This window comes from Mus pahari, chromosome 16, assembly GCF_900095145.1.
Source record: "Mus pahari chromosome 16, PAHARI_EIJ_v1.1, whole genome shotgun sequence".
Classification (NCBI taxonomy): domain Eukaryota; kingdom Metazoa; phylum Chordata; class Mammalia; order Rodentia; family Muridae; genus Mus; species Mus pahari.
The window spans coordinates 14,523,229-14,547,232 of record NC_034605.1 but is presented as its reverse complement, the minus strand read 5'-3'; the positions used below and the strand labels follow the sequence as shown (position 1 = coordinate 14,547,232).

Genomic DNA, 24,004 nt, shown 5'->3' with positions numbered 1-24,004 from the left:
TTCTAGACAGATACTACATACCAAAGGTAAATCAAGATCAGGTAAACTATCTAAACAGTCCCATAACCCCTAAGGAAATAGAAATAGTCATTAAAAACCTCCCCCCTCTCCCAAAAAAGAGAAAAGCCCAGGGTCAGATGGTTTTAGTGCAGAATTCTACCAGACCTTCAAAAAAGAGCTAATACCAATACTCCTCAAACTGTTCCACAAAATAGAAACAGAAGGAACATGACCTAATTCATTCTATGAAGCCATAATTATTCTGCTACCTAAACCACACAAAGACCCAACAAAGAAAGTGAACTTCAGGTTATTTTCACTTATGAATATTGATGCAAAAATACTCAAAAAAGTTCTTGCAACATGAATCCAAGAACACATAAAAAACACCGTTCACCATGATCAAGTACTCATCAAGTGACAGCACATGCTGGCAAGATGTGGAGAAAGAGGAACACTCCTCCATTGGTGGCAGGATTGCAAATTGGTACAACAACTCTGGAAATCAATCTAGTGGTTCCTCAGAAAACTGGAAATAGTTTTACCTGAAGACCCAGCTATACCACTTGTGGGCATATACCCAAAAGATGCTCCACCATACCACAGGTCATGTGTTCCATGCCATTGCAGCCTTATTTGTAATAGCCAGAAGCTGGAAACAACCTAGATATCCCTCAATTGAAGAATGAATACAGAAAATGTGATTCACTTACACAGTGGTATATTATTCAGCTATTAAAAACGAGGACAACATGAATTTTACAGGCAAATGGATGGAGCTAGAAAATATCATTCTGAGTGAGGTAATTCAGACCCAAAATGACATGGATGGTGTGTACTCATTGAAAGGTGGATATTACTCAAAAAAGTAAAGAATACCTAGGAGAAAAATACATAGACCATAAGAAGTGTAACAAACAAGCAGAAAGGCCCAAGTGAGGATGCTTCAATCCCACATAGAAGAGGGAAGAAAATAATGGCAAGAGGCAGAGGGGGAGAGGGATCTGGGTAGGAGAGGGATCAGGAAGGGAAAAAGGGGACAGGATCAGGTATGGGGTGGTGGTGGTGGGGACAGGAAAGAAGCCCAGAGGGCCAGGAGAATGAATGGAAATAAGCAGCCTTGGGGGTGGGAGGTGGGGGTAGCCTCTAGAAAGTACCAGAGTCCTGGGAGGTGAGAAGGCCTGACTGGTGCTATGATGTATGTACAGACAGGAGCCTAGCATGACTGTCCTTTGAGAGGCCCTACCAGCAGCTAACTGAAACAGATGCAGATACTTACACCCAACCATTGGACTGAAGTCGGGGACCCCCATGGTTGAACTAGAGGAATGATGGAAGAAGCTGAAGGGAAGGGCGTCTCCATCGGAAGACAAGCAGTCTCAACTAACCCATACCCCTGGGAACTCCCAGACTGAGCCATCAATCAGGCAGCATACACAGGCTACTCCAAGGCACTGACTCATATCTAGCAGAGGACTGCCTGGTGTGGCCTCAGTGGGAGAGGATGTGCTTAATCCTTGAGAGACTTGATGTTCCAGGGAAGGGGGATGCCTGGTGGGGGTGGGGGACACCCTCTTGAAGGCAAAGAGGAGGAAGAGTGGGATGAGGAACTTCGGGAGGGGGGACTGGGGAAGCAATGTCTGGAATGTAAATAATTTTAAAAAATAAATAAATAAAATAGGATGTTTAAAATTGTAGGCTGCCTAAAAAGATGTTGTGCCACCAACAGGGACTATTTGTGCAACAGGGACTGTTGCATCCAGACAATATCACATCATTTTACTTGTTGTGGTACCAGAGCATCAAGTACAGGGCCCCATGTGTGCTAAGCCAGTGATCTACCAAGATAAGCCATATAGAAACCAAGGTATAAAATGGAGTCCATGTTCCATCGTTGGGTTAAGGGGAGGGATGGTAAGGATCTAGTTCCATAGTCAGTTTGAATTCACCAACACTGAAAAGATACATCAGAGCTAATATAAATGGTTAAACAAAACAAAACCTTCTCAGCAACTGTTTCAGAAATGCCACTTTTGAACCAATTTGAACCAACTGAATGACTCAATTCCTATTTAAAATTTTATTCTTTGTTCAAAGTGATTTGCCTTTCCCCTAACAGACCACATGTAAATGTTGAGCTGTTGATCACCAAGTAACAGAGATACATTTCTGTTACCCTCTTTTTCAAGTATATTGTTTATATTTAAGAGGTCTCTAAACATATACACTAATGGTTTGTTTGCCCCAAGTTAACCTTTGATCCAGATGCAAGACTTAGTGGCCTTGGTGTTTGTGAACCCTCACTAGCTACACAGAGGAGACCCTAAGGAGAAAACCACCAACACCATGAATCTGAGACAAGACTACCTGATCACAGGGGTGACACTAAACACTGAGCTGATGGGCTGTCTTGTTCCCCCTTCCTATATAACTTGCTGATTGAAGACAACTTGAAAGAGGATTCTTTTGGGTGATAATCAGTATCCATGTATTACAAGCAGTCTGAGGCCATGTGCTCTGAACCCCCACCTTTGCCTCTAGTGAGGGACTTTAAGACACAATAAGGATTCTGTGTTATCCAACTGTCCTTTGGCCTTTATTGATAGAATGCCAACGAGCCATTGAAACAGAGTAGAGGCTGAGGATCTGTGTCCTTAAGGCAAAATCCATGTTTCTTTATGGACATCCTGGAACACAGAGGGGCTGTCTCCAGATTTCTCTGTCACATCTAAGGGACTATTTTTGTAGAAACCCATACCTAAGTCATCATTTACAAACAGAACAAACCTTTTGGATCCTAATGCTTGATGTAAACTTTAGTTGTGTTAGATGGAAGGTTGCTTTTCAACAGCATCATTTCTAAACTGTGGTGTGGGAAAAGAAAACCGACAGTTTTGGGAATCTCTTGTTTTCTGGGAAAGTTGAGGTCTGGGTTATTATCCTTTCTATGCTACAACCCTGCACTGCTACATGAAGAAACAAGGGCTATCTTCAGAAAAGTGGACCTAGTGCTGCTGAACTTGTCTCTACTAATCAGGAGGTGCTCACCACCACCACCCTCCCCGGTCACCTTTCACTCACTTGTAAACCTAAGCTTAGCCAGGCCCCACACCATTTTCAGGGGGTCTTCAGGTATACTCTACATTAACCTGAAGAAACAAAAATGTTACATCCTTGGGGCTGGGACATGGCTTGTGAGGAAAGCACACGGAACAACATTTAATCCACAACACCTATATACAGAGTCAGGCACAGCCAGGTGTACTTTTGTAATCTCTGGGCAGGCAGAGCCAGGAGGATCTCACAAAGACAGATACTCTGATTTAAAAAAAAAAAAAAAAAAAAAAAGGTGGAGAATGACTGGGCAAGACCGCCATCAACCTCTGGCCCCACAAAACTGAACAAGCACATCCACACATAGCCACAGGGGCACACACAAATGTTACACCCCTGTGCCCTCTGGGGGTTTTCTATCAGGAGCCCAGTTTCCTCATTGCCTCAAATATTTTAACTGAAACTCTTCAAAGCTAGGGATTTATGAACAGCATTTTCTGAGCTGTTCCAGAAGCCATGATGAAAAAGGACCAAGTCCTGGACAAGTCCCCTCAGCAGGCCCAGATGGAAACTCAAAGTACATTCAGTGGACCCAGAGCTAATATTTTTTTCATTTATTTATTTATTTATTTTTTGCATGGGGTCTCATGTAGCACAGGTTAGCCTTGACCTTACTATGCAGCCAAAGATGATCTTGAGCTTCTGCTCTGTTTGCACCTCAAGCGTCTGGCCTATAGGTAGGCACCAATATGCCTGGTTTAAGAGCATTTTTATAATGAACACTGGGCAAGAAAACATAAGTTGGGTACATTGAGATCATACTAGTTATAGAGAAGTGGTCATGGAGCACAAGAATGAGGAGGCATCACACAGAGAAGCAGGTCACAGGACAAGCACCCTTGCTCCCATATTCCTTAGAGTCCTGTGGACATTAAGTCACAATTCCAGTTTACCATCAGGAATCATCAAAATTGCCCTTTGCCTCAGCCACAGCTGTCTTCACTTATATTCTCCACCTCTTGTCACTAAAATTGGGGTATTTTAGAATTTCTTCAAATCAACAGTAAGAGGTCAAGGGAGTGAACCAGCAGCTTCATACTCACATTTTATTAGATGAATTCGGAGAATCCTGCATGTTGTGGGGAAAGAGGACAGATCTCCCTCAGAAAGTAATCTGCTTCCTGTGTAGAAATGAATAGACCCTGAGGCTGGACAGAGACTGGAAATAGACGAACTGAGACTTCCCTCACTGCTCACGATCTGGTCTCGAGTCTGGGGATGCTTCATCCAACATCCTCAACAACAGTCAGCATTGCATGGGGAGTGGAGTTTAAGTGTGTGTTGACTGACATCCAAAAAAGACAGAACTTGAATTAAACCTTTTGATTCCTTCTTCCTTTCCTTTCATACTTTACCACTCCATGGGCCATTGGATATCTCCTCCTGGGAGGTAGCTAACTGGGTACACATAGCAGACATGCAGGTGAAAAGGATTTTTCTCTCCTATCTTAGCCATGTAGCCAGGCATCCCGGGGTATATGTTATCTACTTGCCTCTTCATTCTTAGTCTGCCTCTGGGATAAACCCTGTCAAAGCAGGCACCATCTCACCAAGTTCACACAAGGCGTTCACCATCCAGCCTGACTCCTTTATATTTCTACTGTTTCTAGTTGGAAAGGCAGAACTTAGTGAAAATGATCTAGCCATTGTCTGGCAGAGGTTAGATATGAGTCCAGTTAAGTCTTGTTTCAAGGAAAGGAGCCAAGACAGAGTGTACTGTGGGAAACAGAGTCCAGATATGACACAAGTCCTCAAACCAGTCAGGTGACTTAGCCTTGCCAATCATGGAATGAAATCATTATGGAAAAATACCAGCCTGCACAAACATTGGCACCACACCAAACCATTTGCTGAAGGAAACAAAAATATTGGTTGTATGTTGCTTGGTTTTTTTCACATAATTAACCCAAAAGATTAAAAATCAGTGAGTCAGCCACTGAATGGACCTACCAGCCTTGGATGTGCCTTTGCCCCAGGGAAATGAGAACGTGACATCTCCAGAGGTTTTAATAATGCAAAGACTATGGAAAAGGTCATAAAAGATTCCACGAAGACATTCTAGCATAAGATAGAAAACAACACTAATGAGGGGAAGGGTCAGGAGGTCTACCTACAGATGAAGCAAGTTACAGTGGCCATCAAACCCAGGTGGAGGCTGAGGGATGCTGCTTTTATCCCAGAACTTCTTGCAGAGAGCTTTAACGACAGTTTCCACGTAAGTGGACAGACCGTTGGATCTCAGCATACTAAGATGTCACGGGATTCCTAGGACAGAACAACTGATCAATAACCACAGTGCTATAGAACATTCCCTGGGACTGTAACGTTGTCCCAGAGGGCACAGAGTGTACAGAACACCACACTAAATGAGTTACATGTGCACACATCCATGCATACACATGAGTGTATATGCTAGATCTGAAGCAGCCCCCATAGGCACACTTCTCATGGTTACCTGGTTTCCACTTGACCAGTTATCAGGGTTGCCATCTGAGAAACCTGGGTCTCTGTAAAAGCACCCTTTCTTGCAAGATTCTGTTTCTCCTTGATACTGCCAGATAGGTCTTATACCTTTTGCATACTTAAAGAAGTATGAGCATTTGTTGCCTCAGATGTAACCAGGGCATAGGCAAGTCAAACTCCAACATAAAGGCTTAAGCTAACCTGGTGCTCTGCGCAGATGCACTTTAGTTCCAATCTTGTGAACTAGTTATGACTCCTGTGTGGAACCCAGCTGTTAAACTTCGCCATCACTCTTCAGGAGATAACCATCTTGACATGTGCACTAAGGGTCTCTCTTCTCAAAGGTTAGGCTAACAGGTGAGCCCCAGAAATCCTGCCTCTGCTTCCTCAGTGCTTGCCTCAGAAGCACATGTCACCATACCCATCTTTAACATTATGGTTTATGGGCATGACATGTACAGGGGTGTATAATGGTGTGCCTGTAGAGGTTAGAGAACTCTGTGTAGTTAGTTCTCTCCTGCTATTCACATGTAAGTTCCAGGGATTGAACTCAGGTGGCCAGGCTGTGTGGCAACTGCTTGACCAGCTAAGCAGTCTCCCTATGCTCATGCAGATCCTTTTATCATCACCAGGCTAAAGATCAGGTAACTAGTCAAGGCTTTCCCAAGACAAAATTGTTAAGACCCCTAGGACTTTAAACAACAAAAACAAACAAAAAAATTAGAACTTTTGGTTATTAAATAAGCAATGACAATTTGAATGGGAAAGAATAGGCAATGGGTGGCAGTGGTCTATCCAGACATGCAAAGTTCCCTATGACACAGCAAATCAAAGGGTCCACACACAGGACATCTACTTACTCTCTGTTCCAAACAGTTACCAATAACCTGTACACTTGCAGCGAAATGTGAACAAATATATTCAGATATATTTAAAAGAATTAAAAAAAAAACATTTCACAAAACATTCATTGTCATAGGAACTGCAGTTAACTAGAAATGCCTACATCAAGATTTATACATCAATCAAAGCAGGATCATCTGTACCAAGTTATGCAACAAGTCATGTAAACAGAATCAGATACATTTCCCAGCAGGAGTCACCTCCTTCCTGACATGGAAGTGGTCTGTCCCAGACGTTTTTCCCCAAGGGTACCAATTAAGAAACTGCTATTTTCAGAGCAACAAAAATAAAAGCTTTTATTTGTTCATTTGAATATAAAACAGGCGTTATCACAGATGTACAAAGCGTACTGGTGGTTGAACATACAAGAAGGTTGCTGTCCTTTGCACATAAAAATTTTGTTTGAAACTGTGATTGGTTGAGTACATGAGTTTTCTCTAACCAGTCACCACACTCTGAAATAACGCTGCTAACATTCAACTGATAAAGGGGCCGTCCCCTTGGGTAAAGTGTCAAGCAGGGTTAAATATATATAATAAACAAGCACCATGAGGAATCTGCTCCTGTTTGATTAGGTCTGTGTCTCAATGTTCATTGTGTACCCTCTTTTTGTGCAAGTTGATTACACGGTTTTGGCTGACTCCAAAAGCACATGGTCACAAGACAAACATTTTTCTTTTTAAAAAACATTCTCATGAATGATTTATCTACAGTACGATTTCTAATACACAACGATCCTTCTTTATTGCTGAAACTGGTGGTACTTAAGTGTCTTCTTTCCTTTTTCTTGCACAACTAAGCTTCCAACCTAGTCCACCAACTCTTTCAAACCTTAAGTCTCACGTTCCAGATGACAGGGTACAGAGGAGACCGGCCGGGATCGGCTCTGGCACCTGGGCCGCAGCCCTCGCCCTCCTTGGGTGTGAAGTTGATATGGTGAAAAGTTAAGAGTAGGTTTTGAGTGACATCTAAATTTGCTTTGCTTCCTCACATCAGCCAGATGGAAGATTTCCTGCACACTGTAATCATGTTTACCAATCAGTCTGCTATCTGAAACGTTAAACCAAGATCCCTTGGAGGGGGTATGGGGGTGCAAATGCATGTATCAAGAAAATTCTTTCTGTATGTGGCAGGGATTTTTCCCCTTGGAAAGCTGCAAACTGTAGGAATGTATACTTGAAACATGCAGAAACATATAGCAATGAGCAAACAATATTTGAAAAATTAAGTGATTTATGGAGATGAAGAATGCTGTTTTACACATGTAAATTTTCAAAAGAAATGCGCCACTTAAATTAACAAACCAAAACAAATCAGCCTTGGATCTCGGAAGTCATAGAAAACTCTCTTTTAGAAAAGGGCTTACTGTTGGCAGCTCTAACTAAGGCAGACAAAGACCTCTCCCATAAAGCAATCAGGAACCTCATTTCTGCCTAGTAACAATTTTAGGCTTCTCTCATACTGGGAGCCACTGAAGCCATACTGTGGCAATTACAAAATAAACATTGTCTTGTATTGTTGATACCTTCTCCTTGGTTGGATACAGACAAGGGTATAGTGGCCAAGCTGTGCACATGAAAATATAGGCACACGTCACCAGGGATCAGTTCCCCAATGGCTAGTGCAAGGATGATGCTGGCAGAACTCCTTGCTGTTTTAAGTCCCTGGAATAGTGCCTACTCTCAGGGCCAAGCTAGAAAGTTCCCAAGATTGGAGGATCAGAGTTGGCTGGGTCTACACAGTCAAGAAGACATCACACATAGCTAGCTTTTCCCTCAAAGGTGTTCCGGTCATTTATCTGCTCAGATTGGCCACTGGCAGGGGTAAATTAGTGACACCTGGTGCAAATGACCACAGGGTGTCATTCTTTTCATATCAAGGGACAACAACAACAAAAATTATAAAAAGTGACACAAAAATGCTAAAATAAAATAAAATAGACTTTATGCAACAATTATCTTGCAGCTGAGAAAACAGTGCTGTTTGCCAACCGGGAGCCCCTCAGTGTCACTGGCACATGCTGGCATGAAAGCATTCACTGTCATCCTCACAGCAAAGGAAAAAATAGTGCACGTTATCATTGAATCCCTTCACCCTCTTAGAGACGGCGGTGACTCCACTTGCTGGTCTTGGGTCTAAGACAGGGTTCCTGGCGATCTGCGATTGCTCGGAAACAGCCAAGTGTGTGTGGATACAGTGGAGGGCGCACCATGCAAGTGACAAGTTCTGCAGTTAAACTTTAAAATCTCCTTTGTTCATTAGTGAATTTATATTTCATATATATATATTTGTTGTGATACTATCCACGCAAGATAATACAACACTTTTTTTATATTAGCAAACATTACAAGACTTTAATATTCTTGAATGTTTTTTCTCTTTTATACTTCTAAAGAGATCAAAATAAATTAAACATTTTGTACATAATTACATATCGAGGAAGTTAACTTATTTTTATCTTTTTTAGTTTAGTACAAAGATATCTGCAAGATAGTTGCCGAAATACCTTATTTATAATCGCTTCTCCTTCTATGTTAACTTCAAAGGCCATGAGCTGGCCTCTGTTTCTTCAGCATGTCTCTGACAAAGCAAGCTGCTAAAATCTAATTGGAAGGTGCTACCTGGAAGGTTCTCGTACCTCAATAAACTCTCCTAGAAGGGTGAGATCTAGGGATGGCTTAAATTAGTAACAGATCCATGTCAGTAAGATCTCATGACACATTAAAACAGAAAAAACAATTCTTTGTCACACTACATAAATTGTTTAAAAGAACCCATTTGAAGGGTAGAGTATTTTTTTTTAATTGCTATTTCAGCTTAACAAAATACCACATTTACGAAGAGAGCACTTCTTATCCAATAATTAAAAAAAAAAGAAAAAAAGAAAGAAAAAAAAGAAGGAAAGAAAGTTCTTAAAATGATCTTATCCAGCAAACTGAAGGCAGTGATCCAAAGTCCTTCTGAGCAAAATCCAGCATAAATTCACATTTCATCTCCATGCCAGGGTGATTGCTCCTAGAAGTGCTACCCCAAACCCCACCGCATCAGGCTCCTCCTTTGAGTGTGGCCCGAGTGTCTGCATGTCTCTGTGGACACTGAGAAGGAAAAAAAAGAAAGGAAAATGGTCACGTCCGTAGAAAAGTCTGTGGAAGCCAAAGTGACGAGACTACATGTTATAGGCCACGTAGATGGGATCCAGCTGGTCTGCCAAGAACCCGTCTCGCAGGTGCATCCGCTGTTTCTCTCCCCGGGAATTGATGGGGATGACACCGATGTCCACCACGACCACTACTCCTACAATCAGGTAATGTTCTTCCAGGACCACATTGGTTACCAAGGGAACCAAGTCCAAGGCTTCCTGCTCTGAGCCATCAAGTTCAACCACAACCACTAACAGGTTTGTCCAGGTAAAGACAGCACTAGAAGACAGAGAAGAAAACTGCCATTACTGGGGAGTCTTTTATGTAATGATAACACTTTGTTTCTATTCAGATCTGCCCGAGAGATCCCACCCATCTCCTCAGACTGGCTCATCCCTCTAAGCTGGGTCAGCATACAGCCTTCCTGGCAACAACATACCTTTCCAGATTTTCTCCTGGCCTTCTTTCATGGTGGCTCCTGTGTGGTATATATGGTGTTTTCTGGATTCTGGTTCCACGGCACAGGGCTCACTTCTGCCCCCGCCCCTGCTCCCCGGGAGGGGTGTCTGGATTCTAGTTCTGCTACTTTATAGCTGCCTGGGATAGGGTCCCCACCATTTTCATCAGCCCTCTAGCAGCCTATGTATCACCAGCTCTTCCAGGCTTGCAGCTCTGCTGCTGCAGGAGTTGGAGTGGGAGCGGGAAGCACACCCAGTCTTCCCACTTTCTGGTCCTTGGGCTCAAGTTCAATGTGGAACCTGGTCAATGTGTGTGAGCAGATGATACTAGCAGAGGCTAGACAAGTGCTGACATAGTCTGGGTTGTTCTGATATGAGACAGTGTCATTGCCAGACTAGAGATGTGCCTGAGCTGGACCCAGAGGATAAGACACATTGAGGATAGAGCCACTGAGTCTATCTCCAGTCAAACAGCACGGTAAGGCACATGTGAGCATGATTAGCAGTTCTGTCTCCCAGTACTGAGTTTGGAGACAACAGTAAAACAGCAGCAACTAATTCATATAGCGGGTGTTTATTTGGTGGAAAGCCTGCCTAATTGCTGGAAACATAAACGCAGTGCTTTACCATTGGAAACTCTATTAACCTTTGACACTGGCTTTTAGGACTGATTAAATTCCTAGTTTTCACAAGCTCTGGCACACAGATCTGCTTGGATGTAGGAACCAGAGTGCTGAAGGGTAGAAGGAACTATATGGATAAACCAGAAAGTTCCTGGTAGGAAGGGGGCACATGAAGAAGGGCATCAGATTCAGAACCAATCACATCAACTCTCCCCTGCCTAACAACTTTATCCTAGCTTGGGATGGGATGTACTTATAGACACACTATTATTTTACAAGCATGAGACTAAGTATACTAGTAAATAATGCAAATTCTATTCAGTATCATCAATCTGCATAAATTATGCTGAAAGAGAGAATTACAGAGAGCATTAAGCCTGTGACTTCTGTGTCCCTCAGAGAAGTTTTGAAAGAGATTTCCAAGATGTGCTGACATTTCATTCCCTTGAAGCCCTGTGACAATGAAATATTGGTTCAAATGAACTCTATGATACGTTGTTGTGTCTATGATATCAGTGATCAAATACATCTCCCAGATAATTTGGGTCAAATGGTATTATAGCATCTGAAGTATATGCCACTGTCCTGAAATACTAGGCACAACTCACCATCCACAGTGTGTGGAATGTAAGATTTGCTGTCACTCCAGGGTTTACCAGGAAGGGTGGGATAGGGACTAGAGACCTTCTAACCAACACGGCTTTCTAAGGGGGCTATATCAACACAGCAAATCCCCTGATGAGAAATGAATTTGGTTGGTGTAGTGGCCTGAATAAAAACGGCTCCCATAGACCCATAGGGAATGGCACTAAGAGATTAGGCCTTGTTGGAGGAAGTGTGTCACTGGAGGGTGGATTTAGAGGTCTCAAAATCAAGCCAGACTTAATTGCTCATTGTTTCTTCCTGTTGTCTACACATCCAGATGTAAAACTCTTAGCTACCTCCCCAGTACCATGTCTGCCTGTGTGCCTCTATGCTTTCTGCTATGACAATAATGGACTAAGATTCTGAATTGTAAGCCAGGCCCAATGAAATGTTTTCCTTAATAAGTGTTGCTGTGGTCATGGTGTCTCTTCACAGCAATAAACCCCTAACTAAGGCTTGCATTTGGCAATGTGGAGACAGTTTTGTCTGACATGGGTTTCTCAGTGGCAGGCAACCTAGAGAACATGTGGGTTGGTGAGGAGGAGACAAAGGGAGAAGACTCTTAAGAGGTGCAGCAGGAGAGGAGAGGAAGTCTGTGACTGAACAGTTCCCAGAAGTCTTGAGTATCAATAGTTTTTACTGTCTTTTGCACTTCTGCCTTCCATCCACAGTCAACCCTGACAACTGGGGTTTTGTCCTAGTGAAGCTTAGGATAAAACACAGAGGGAGCTTTGGGGTGCTAAGCCCAGGACTCAGGGCCTTGGGCATGCCAAACAAGCACTCTGGCACAAGCCCTGGAGGCCTGTATTGATAAGGACCTAGAAGAATGTGATGACAGAACATGTACATGCAAACAGGAGCTCAGGTACTGCCAAGAGTTTAATAATCAGATTCAGGACTATTACAAAACATCTGTCTAGCATAAAGGAGACAGCAATTCTAAAGCTTAGCACCACAAAAAAATAAGTAAATAAATCTACTCGTACTACTTAGGTTCAATAAGTGGCAGTAAGTCTGAGCCTATGTTTGGAAACTCTTTAGAACAATAAGAACTAAGGTCTGAAAACTACTCAAAGCCATTCCTGCATGTGCTTCCCTGGTTGTGGCCTAAAACTGAGATTGGTCACATCAGGCTCTTTGCCAGGAGGGTGTTTAGTGAGTTTGTCTGAGGTCATTATGTGAGTGAACAAACATACACTGAAAAGCATAGTCACTTTTCACTCTGAAACACAGCATGAAGGTGCTAAACAACTCTGTGGCTGCCATGAGCAGAAACTGATGACTTGCTCTCGCCTCCCTCCTTTTCCCAAACAGAGAGCAGAAATGAGCTCCTGGTGGAGACCTGCTTGTCAAAGGCATTTATAAATGCACTGAATGGGCTCAGGCAGAAGGCAGAGATTCTTACCTCTGGGAAGGATAAGAACTAACATCCCCACCCTTGGGCCACTTTGTGCAGGGTCTTGTGGCTTAGGCTTTGGTTTAATTGAAGCATTTCTTACCTGACACACATATCTAGTAAGCCCAACCAAAACAATGTTTACTTTTCCCATGGAAGTATAATTCCTCTTACTACCAAGTATCAGTGGAAGGCATGTGTGTTTTGTTTGTTGTTTTAATTTGTGAAAACACAATAAGAGAACTAAAATAAACTTCACACCTATATAATTGCAGAAAAATAACAACCTGGTTTCCTGGAAACACTATTCAGGCGAAAACTCTCTGGTTTCCACTCACCTGAGATGTCCTAACAGAACAGTTCTTTCCTGCATTGCCCTTAGCACTGAGGGAGGCTTACCTTGAAGTGACACTCCACCCGGTCAAGTGCCTTAGTCTTAGGGGAATTTCTCCACATCCTGTGATTAGTAACTAGGCTCCTGACACCAGAACAGACAATGCCTTCCCGTCCTCTTACCATTCTGTGACACTTTTGTGGGCTCTGATGACTGAAGTCTCTATGTCTATTGGGTGGTACCTCATGCCTCGCAGTTCCATGGCTTCATCCAGTGCCCCTACTACGTACAGGGCATCATGGCGCTCTATTGGAAAAGAAACCAGGAACCAGTCAAGATCTTTGCTTTATTCTATTTTATAAAGAGTAACAGTAACACAGAAAGGGATCTATGCATGGTTGGCCCCTTCCTCCTGGGGAGTGTCAGTTATCTCAGGCTCAGACATTCCTCTTTATCCTTCAGAGGCAGGATGTCTAATCACCAAGTTCTCTTTTTGATGTTTTATTTTTTTGCTTTTTTCTTCTTCTTAGGTGTGTGTGTGTGTGTGTGTGTGTGTGTGTGTGTGTTTGCACACATGTGTACACATGTGGAGGCCACAGGTCAATGTTAGATGTTTTCCTCTATCACTCTGCACATCATTTTATGAGATATGATCCTCCCACTGAATTTGGAGCCCAGAATTTCAGTAATTCAGCTAGGGTGGCTAGCAAGTCTTAGGGATCCTTCTCAGCATCCCAGTTACTGGTGATAAGGCCACACTTGGTTTTTCTTAGATATTCTATATAAATGTATATAAATTATATAAAATATAAGTTGTATTGTGATGCTTTCACATTGGTATACAACAGGCCTCTCCATCACCCTTCTAAGCCTTTTCACTTTTTATCCTAGCCTGCCTAATTTCCAACTTTGTCCACTGGGAAGAAGCCAATCTTCTTTTGGACCAGCTTCCACCATAAGACATAAGATCAACATCAGTGATCAAGGGACTTAACAATGACTAATGGAGCTAACATTACCAGTCAGCACTTAAAAGTCTGAGCTTCATGGGGCTGAACTTGCTCACAAGTCCCTCAGCTGTTCTCCATCTCCTACCCTAGGGCAGGGTCTTTTACTTAAACACAAAGCTTGCCAAATGGACTAGTTTAGCTAGCTCCAAAGATTCCTAGTCTGATTCCTGTGAGCTGGGATTTCAGGAAGGCTACAGAGCCTACCTACTGATGCGGATTCTGGTGGTCAAACTCTGTTTTTATTTGCTGAGTCATCTCCCCAGGCCCTGCAAGACTTTTTTATCCTGTAAGAAAACCTTATAATAATGAAAATATGGTCAGCCCTATCTTTACTTAAAAATAAAGATTCTATCCTTAGTTTTAACTGGGTAATAAGTATGCCAGGGGAAAATTTGGAATAAACAAATACCATGAAGTAAAAGCAAGTAAACCTTCCCTAATCTAAGCACACAAGCAAGATGGGTACCTCTACTTACTTGCTTCTCCTTACAATAGAGCTTTGTTTTCTTGCTCTGAGTGTGGGTTCATGCAATCATCTGGGGACCAATGAGGTGAAGACAGCAACCACACTCTGCTGCTTTGTTCCCTAGGGCTTAGCTGGGTAGATTCTACAGGTTTCCTTGAGGGTTGTTGTGAACTGATACCCTCTTTTACAACTTTGAACTTTACATCCTTGTTTAAATGAGCCGATGAGTACCTGTCATGAAACTGCCACACTAGCATGCTCTATCCCCTAAATGTAGGACTCAGGTTAGCAGGTATGTTAGGTGACTTAGGATGCCTCATCATCAAAGTTACAATCTCATCTGTCAAGGATTTTGGTTTCCCCATGACTCTAGAAGTATATGGTAAAGCAGAGAGGTGAGGAGAGACTATGAAACAATCAGAAGTGAATACTCAGGGCAGTTCTTTATTTTCTGTGTGTTGTGGGTTCACCTGCTCATGTGTCAGCATAGGATATCTTCCCTCAGTTGCTTGTGGGTGCACCTGCTCATGTGTCAACATAGGATATCTTCCCTCAGTTGTTCTCCTCTTTACTTTGTGAGACAGGCTCTCTCACTGAACCTCAAGCTCACCAGTTTGGTTAGGCTGGCTGGCCTGTGAGTTCCAGGAATCTACCTATTTTGCCTTCCTTGTCCTGGAATTACAGGTGTGTGTGTAGTTGTGCCTGGCATTTTACTTGAGTGCTGGAGATCTGAACTCAGGCCCTCCTTCTTACAAAGTAAATAACAAATGAACTATCTCCCCAGGTATCTGAATACATATTAAAAATTTATTTTTTTTTTGTGACATGTGACCCTTAGGCAAGTACTCTGCCACTGAGCCAACCCCAAGGCTTATGAGTATGCTTTAGTGTCTTGGCTTCAAGAAATACCCCAATGTGACTCTCTATATGGAGCCACAGGAAGGTTAGCAACAGAGTATACTACTGCTAGACCCAGGGTTGTGTCCTAAGCAGTGGGAGCAGGAAGGCCCAGTTGTTGGCCATCAGGGCCCAGAGACTCAGACTACCCCCTTATGTCACAGGAGTGGTGCTGGTAGAGACAGCATGCAACCCCTGGAATTTATGAGGACACTAATCACACTTCAACATAGGGAGTGTTTAGCGTTACCTTTGCTCTTGGTTCTCAGAAAGGCAAAGGAAGGCATAGTTTTGTCCACTGCATTTATATCTTACCTGCCTGTGTGTACATGGTCATGTGTATTGGGTTTTAAAGGTATATGCACATTTATGTATATGCGTGGAAGCCAGAAATCAGCATCAGATATTTTCCTTGGTTGCTAGTCACCTTGTTTGCTGAGAAAGGGCCTCTCACTGAACTTAGAAACAATCTGTCTAGGTTGGTTGTCTAGATGGCCCAGGGAGCTAACTTCTAGTACCATGATCCTAAGAAGCACATAGTGAGTTCTGGGGATTAAACTCAGGTCTTATGTTTACATGGTAAATACTTTTTACCCAGTCACTACTTGTCTCTCTTTCAAGGTCAGACACTTTTAGATGAGTAAGGGCAAGCAGAGGTCTTGGTGAGGCTCTCAGCCTCAAAGCCATTTTCAGTGTTGGTCAAATTCCACTTCTGTCCAATATGTAGTGTCTTCCAGCCTGGACTTACCTCCATTTGCATCTGTGAGCTCAGTTCTCCTCAGGAAGCCCAGGTAGCCAGTTCGGGCCCAGATGGTCTGAGTGTCTCCAAAACTTAACCGGGAGTTGAAATGATCAGACTGAAGAGATTCATCTCCGTAAATGGTAAAATAGCCACTGGCATTGTGGGCACTGTGGACCCAGATCTATGGACAGAATGAAACATCATTGTGCATGAGCTACTTTGTCCACTCAGCCTTCTCTAGGGAAGAAAAGCTAACTCTCTACTACACAGCCACTTGTTTTCCACAATGGCTAAGACTTCCTTGGTTCAGTCTGAATACGAGACAATGGTGGTTTCGACCAACTGTCTGGGTTGGTGGGGGTAGTAGGGACAGAAAATATGACACTCACAAACTTCTCTATAATAAAAGTACTATGTAAAAATAAGCTATAGCCACACAACCAAATAAGCCATTCACAATCTGAAAATTTCATTAAAGCAGATTACAGTAAGATTTTAAAAGTGAACAAAGTTGTATGAGTTTTCTTATAGTTTTTCAAATGTGATGGTCATTTCTAAGAGCAACTAGGAAAATGCTCAAAACCTTAAGACTTTGCCTTTCCCTTTCCCTTGACTAGCATACCTTTTGAAGTAGACTATGATCAAATAACACAAAGTACAGTGAAGGGGCAAAGTCAACAAAAAGGACAGGCAGGTGAATGTGGGGTCTGCAGAATGGTTAGGTAGAGGCTGACATAGGTGCAAAGCAATAGCTGTGGATGATGTGGAACCACATGAAAGGCCTGGGTAAATATGGAGCCAACACAATTCCAAAGACATCTGTACAATGCATGTAGTGATGTTGATACACAGGGCCAGACCCATGAGAAGGGCTTTCAGGTTATACTTTTTGCAGCACAAGTATTCTGAGATTGAACATTTTGTTATTTTATTAACATTGAAATAGCCAAATACCTTGAAGTGAAAACTTCATCTGTACTGTTTATCCCTGTATTCCAAGACCCCTGATTAGTACCTGGATCCTAGCAGATATTTACTAAGCATTTGCTGAAATAATTAAAAAGTAACACACAGATAGAAGGACAACATCAGATGAGGTGACAACTGTTTTCTGTTCTCCAGTATGCAATATTTCCTTGCTAAGACAGTTGTGACAGATTAGATTGGCTGTCAACTTGGCATGGTCTAGAATTACTTTGGAGAGAAGTCTCTGGGCACAGCTGTGAGGAATTTTCTTGATTAGGCTAACTGAGGTAGGAAGAACCACCTGAATGTGGGTACTTCCACTCTTTAGGCTTCATTCTAGACTACAAAAAGAGAGGGCTAGCTGAACACCATCATTCCCACTACACTATGACTGAAGATATAATGTGACAGAACTTAAATTTTCTCACCATACACAGAAAAGGTAATTTTATGTGGTGTATTGATTACCTTGTTAGTCATTTTACAATGTATAAACTACTAATTCATAAAAAAATATTATGTGCACACCTTGACTTATATACTTTATTTGCCAATTATGGTTCAATCAAGTTGGAGTAAAACTATATATATATATATATATATATATATATATATATATATNTATATATATATATATATATATATATATATATATATATGTATATATATATATATATCCATTCCATATCTCCATTATATATATAATATATAATGGATATATATATATATATATATATATATATATATATATATATATATCCATTCCATATCTCCATTCCTGGTTGCCCCAGGAGGGGACAGAACTCTGAATGTAAGCGACACTTGTTTAACCTAGTTCATATTTTATATAATCAATCCCAAGATGCAAACAAGAGTTAGAAAGTAGCCTGACAAGAAAGGAATATGGAGAGTAGGTAGAAATGGTTAGGATTTGGTCATGTGTCTACCCACATGCTCTGTGGGAAGTGCTCCTGGATGAGCTGATACTGTTCTGCTGCAGGTGACATGTAGGGTAGAGGATGCACACCCAGGGATCCCAAGCTGAACAGCCAAGGCATAGGCACAATAACTGGAAGGAAAGGTTAGACTTGGGCTGTGTCATTTGCTCATGCCCTCTACCATCTCAGAGAAGTCTTATCAGTGGAGAGAATAAGAGAAAGGACAAGGTGTGACACTTGACCTCACCAAATGGGTGGCAACAACACTGCTGATGTCAGCTCTGAAAAACTTAGACTTAGAAGCATGATGAGCCATTTCCCTCCAGTCATACCTTGCCAACAGCATGAGGGGACTAAATGACAGGGTTTGGATGGCATCACAAGTGACATAAAGCACCACTCTTCTCTCTGATCTAAAACACATCTAATCACCACTTTTACAATCTTGGGCTTTTGAGTTTCATGGTCATTGTGGTAGGTGGAGCTCTGTTTACTCTGTAGGTTTCAATAATTTCCTGATGAAGTTCTTAGAAATAGAGAATGGCTCATGAGAACACTCTTCAGAGTGAATCTATAGAGATCAGACTTGCTATGCTTTTGGAATTCTCTGATGACTGTGTCTCCTCTGTCCTTAGGGGAATGCCACTCTATAACACTGAGCTTTCTGGTGATGACTGAATCTGGAAAGCACAACTCCAGCTCCTCCCTGGACACCATGACTTGCCTCATGTGAGCAGCATGAGCTGTGGATGATAGCAGGTGCCAAAGCAAAAACACACTCAGAGGACAGACCTCCCAGAAGGCTCTGTGACTCACCTCTCCAAGGTGGGAGTCCCCCAGTGGTCCTTTCGTTTCTGGATTGGCAATAATAATCCGGACACCAGGAAGTATCTGAGAAAAAAAGAGGAGACAATTTCTGATTGTGGCTAAAAAGGCAGGTAGGCATCAAATGTTCTCCTTTGACAATCTTGCCCCAGTGCCAAGTGGCCATTTCCTTCCCAAAGACCATTTGGAGAGCATCATGGCATAAAGTTAAGTGTGTGCCAGTACCAAAGAGTGTTCTTGCTACCACTGCTCTACAAGTCCTCAGTCTGGGGCAGAGGGATTTTAAAATACAGAAATCTGATAGTCAATCATATCTCAAAACTGATAAATGTCCATATCTGACCATTTAAAAGGGAATTCTGAAACAAAGCCCATGTTATATGATGTAACATTTCACCCAGTCTGATGTGTAAAATAGGAATTTGCCCACACTGATTTAACAGCATGAAATATAGAAACTAAGGAAGGAGGCAAGGCCAGAATCAACCTGAACTTGAGGAATTGCAGAGATGTGTGTGGGCTAACCAGAACCAATCTCCAAATGATTCTTGATAAATGATTCAACAGAGGATGTGTTTGTGGTTGGCAGAAGAAAAAGTGGGTGGGTTCCGATAGGAACACCTGTCCTGATTTTCTCCTCTCTACTATATTTGCATGTTAACTTCCTACAGGACCCATTCCTTCCGGTGAACCACTTATAAAAAGACACTGATATTAAGTCCTTCCTCCCAATGTACATTCAACCTAGCAATAGTTTACTATATTACATTGCAAAGAGCTCAAAGGTTCACTCTAAAATCTCAAGTTTTCTGACCTGAGGCAGGCCATATTTATCATTCAATAGTCAAGTTGAAGTAAGACACTCTGTGGTAGAAACTCATGTCATCTTGGAGCAGTCAGATTGCACCTGAAGGGTGATGCCCTGGTGTCTCTACCTAATAAACCCTGCAATTGTGTTGGGGTGGTGGTTACCACCTTCCTACCCTAAGAACCACCTTATTAAGGGATAGGACTTGTAGTTATAAGTCTAAAAGGCCCACAGCAACATATGTCCAAGACCTAGGGAGATGACTTAGTGCGCATGAGTGTTTGCCCTGCAAGCATGAGGATATGAATTTAAATCCCCAGCAACCACACAAAAAGCTATACTTGGTTGTGCGTGCTTGTGACCCCAGCATTGGGGAAGAGAGACAGGTGGATCCCAACAGCTCTCTGGTTAATTAACCTAGTGAAAAATGTTGTGGATTCTACGTAAGTGAAGACCATGTCTGAAGGCAATATACAGAGAGTGTCATAGAGGAAGGAACCCAATCTCCTGCTCTGTCTGCTGCGTGTGTGTGTTTGTGCGCGCACGCGCGTACGTGCATGTGTGTGTGTGAATATGGGCATGCATACCATATATACATCCACAAATAAAATAAACTTAAAAATAGAAAATAGAACTACATCAAATGGAGAATGATTTGTCATTTGGGCCAAATAGTAAAACAGCATGTAAGTTTAAATACACATTTTAGTTCTGTCTTCACAGAATTCTGTAGCAATGTGACAGAAACTAAACTCCCAATTGATCACTGAGAACCATCATCCGCATATTTCTTTAGTGTAATATCCTGATTTTTAACTAGACCACTAGGATAACAAGAATCAATAGAGTAGTTCATAACCTTTGCTTAATTAGGTATGAACAAGTGACTAAATAGTAGCCAATGGTATTTAAGTATAAGATGGTATGAGAACCTTCTCAAGGTTCTGATAGTCTTTTCTCTTCCTGAGGGCTAGAACAAGGGACTAATAATTGAACTGGAACAGTCACATTAAAACCTTTGCAAACCCTCAGAACAGATCCCATAGAGAGATACATAGCATTCAGGCTTCTAGTGGCTCCAACGCAACATAGCTTTGTTATTTAAAAAAAATAATGTTCAAAATACTATTACTGACTTTCTGTACTCATAGGCCAACCTCCTGAGACAGTATTGTCCAGACAGCTTCTTTTCCAGGGTAATACATAGTCTCTGGGAGCACATTTCTTCCCACGTTAAAGCCTATTCATCCTTACTCACCTTTATGCTGGGATGAGACTTTACCACCTTTAATACTTACTTTTCCAGACTCCATCAGAGGTAAGCTGTGAGGAGATCCCCTTTCTACCAACCGGACTCTGTAGGCAGAAACACACACCACTCAGTGGACTTTTTGGATCAACTACTGTCTTTGGCCACGTAGCTTGGGCTTGGCAGGCTATTTGTTAGTATTAGTATTATTCTATGGCAAAGGTGGAAGTCTCACAGAAGGCTACTGATAGCAGAAGCAATAATGCCCTGACAAGGACAAATGGCAAGAAAACATCTATGATGGCCACAGGGAAAGGATATGGAGCCACATTTGCTCCATCTACAAAACAAGTGGGAAGATGCCTCTGTACTCAGAGTGGAAAGATGGGCATTAAATGGCATCCTTAACCATGAGGGGGCCCAGGTATGACCTCTAGGCCTTTAGCTGGTAGAGTTATGCTTGAGTGTAGACAACATGCTGAGGAAGGCAGAGTCTCTGGGGTGAGTAGCCACAGCTGGCCTGCTAAACTAAGAGTGCCTGAGCTGAGAAACGGTGAAAATCCTCTCCAGAAGGAAAATGGTTTGGGTCTAATGCATAGTTAACAGTAAGCTGGTTTGGAGAACTGCTGAGAAGACCTTGGCTGACCATGGCCTGAGCTGGCTCACTGTCCTCCCCAGGGGCTTCATTGGTCAGGTTTTGTAATCTTCACTGCTCATTTTCCTTCCTCTCCAGTTAAACAAGGACTAGATGCTATTCACTTACCTACAAGGCAATTGTGTGTGTGTATGTGTAGGGGTGGGATGGAGGCCAGAGGTCAACACTCTCTACTTTGTATTTTTCAGACAGATAAATCCCCTGGCCTGGAGGGGGTTGCTACATAGGTGTGGCTAGCTGGCAAGAAAGTTCCAGAGAGCTACTGTCTCTGCCTTCTCAGAGCTGATACAAACATGTGTCATCATACCCAACTTTTTGACAATTTTTATTCACACAATACAAAGACAAAGTGAGTGTTGGCAAGTGCTTGAACAGAAAACACAGGGTTGACCTATACCTGGGGGAAAAAGAGCTGGAAGCAAGTTTGAGGTTAGGGCACCATCACATTATAAGAAATCTTCCCTTTCTAGGCTTTATCTCCATATTCCTCTAAGGTGCAGAATACATAAGGTCTCCAATCCTAAACACCTGATAAAGACATTTCAAGGGCCATGGGAGGGGAAAAGCAGAAGAGGCATTGGGGCACACATCAAAGGGCTAATTTTCTGAACAAATGAAGGAATTGCACAACTACAAACAAGGTGATCTGACATCATTGTCAACATTAGTATTCTATGTAATGACTCCCTAGTTAAAACCTAGGGAAGGCATTAGCTTTGTATGACATCCTCACCCTGAGAACACTTACTGGCACTGCCAGACTACTGTGCAAGGTCAATGAACTAAGAATATCATGTGTGCATCCAGGGCCTTTAATGCAATCTGAGTTACAGAGATTGGTGGCTACTACAAATACCTATTCTTTTAGAACTGGTTTATAAGGTTAAATCCTTGATATAAGACAAAGGAGAGGTGAGTTAGCTTGAGAATGGCAAAGAGCTCCAGATTCAGAACTTGGCTGAGGTCTGTTGAAGAGGAGCTCAGTCTCATCACCGGCGCTGCATGGCTCCAACAGTAGCAGCTTCCTCCTTCCATGCATGGTTAGTTCATGGGGTGAAGAAGGTGAGGAGTGTGAACCATATCTCTTTCATGAGCCACCAAGAAAAGGGTTTGGAAGCAAGCTCCCTGGAAGATTGGGGCTCACCTCAGGAATGGAAAATAAAAATTCTTAGCAAATTACCCCTGGAGGAGGTTCTACAAAAGGTGAATGTCCTTCAGTTTTCTCCAAGGAAGACAGTTAACTGATTTTCAAGGATACTTTAGAATATAGTTTCAAATGCTGGTTAATCAGAAAAATCATATTATATTATGATCCTGTGATCACATTCTAACATAACATTTAGCAAGTTAACCCCCTCCTTCTGAAGAGACCCAAAGCTGAAATAAAGGAGGAAAAAAAAGCTAATAATAAAGATTAAAAATCTCATCTTATCTCAAGGCATCTGTCAGTTACTTCAGCCAGCCAGAGGAACAATAAGACCCCAGGGAGCAGGTCAAGAATGGTACAAAATACAGAGCAGTATGACAGCCCATGTACAATTGTTAGGGCAGTCATCTGTCAGAGGTCTAGTAAAACTAGACCACAGGCCACAGAAAGTTGACAAGACAGCAGACCCCAACTCTTCCCAGAAAATCCTTGAATGTACTTTGGAAAGTATTCAGGAACACTGGCACATAAACCCCAGAAGTACAGATTCATGTTAGCATGTGCACACACATACACAGAACACCCCTGTGTGCATGCTCACACACACACACATACACACACACACACACACACACACACATCCTTACACACATGGAAGTCCTCATTTGGTTGTAGCACCTTTATACAATCATGGGCATATATATGTAGCTCATGGATAACATACTACCCAGATGCTCTAACATTTTCAACACACAAGGTCCTCTAGCATACAATAATTTTATGTGCACATGTTCAACACACCTATATCACACCACACACATGCACATGTAGAATTCATACATGTAGAATTCATAATGCACACTAGGGCCCAAGCTAGCAGAAAGTCCCTGGACAAATAAATGTCTTTGATTTTACCCTTGCCTCTCCTATCCTGCTGCTGACCAACCTAAACCCACCGAGATGCCTTTCTCTCCATCCACTGTTCTTGGGAATCTTGATATCCAGCTAGTCACTAGATTGCAATTAATCTAATAATCCATGTTTTTCTTTCATTCCTTCCTGCCTGCCTTCCTCCCAGGGTGGTTCTCATGGAGCCCAGGCTAACATCAAACTTGTTATGTACCTGATTTTCTGGTCTCCCTACATCTGGCTCCCCAGTTCTGGGATCACTGGTGTGTGGCACTATCTCCAGTTTACACAATGCTAGGGATGGAACACAGGGTAT

The 24,004-nt window shown here is 42.3% G+C and overlaps 1 protein-coding gene across 6 annotated transcripts in view; it reads right to left on the bottom strand.

The window, feature by feature from the left end:
- Positions 1 to 6,755: 6,755 nt before the first annotated feature.
- Dip2c (disco interacting protein 2 homolog C) overlaps positions 6,756 to 24,004 on the bottom strand; it is a 391,262-nt gene continuing 374,013 nt past the window's right edge. For all 6 annotated transcript variants that reach the window (XM_021215980.2, XM_029547700.1, XM_029547702.1 and 3 more), the window contains 5 exons: positions 21,027 to 21,084; positions 18,912 to 18,986; positions 16,198 to 16,372; positions 13,259 to 13,382; positions 6,756 to 9,899 (listed from right to left, as the gene is read on the bottom strand). In XM_021215980.2, coding sequence (XP_021071639.1) covers positions 9,647 to 9,899; positions 13,259 to 13,382; positions 16,198 to 16,372; positions 18,912 to 18,986; positions 21,027 to 21,084 — 685 coding nt within the window. In that variant the 3' untranslated portion in view covers positions 6,756 to 9,646. The remainder of the gene's footprint in view (positions 9,900 to 13,258; positions 13,383 to 16,197; positions 16,373 to 18,911; positions 18,987 to 21,026; positions 21,085 to 24,004) is intronic.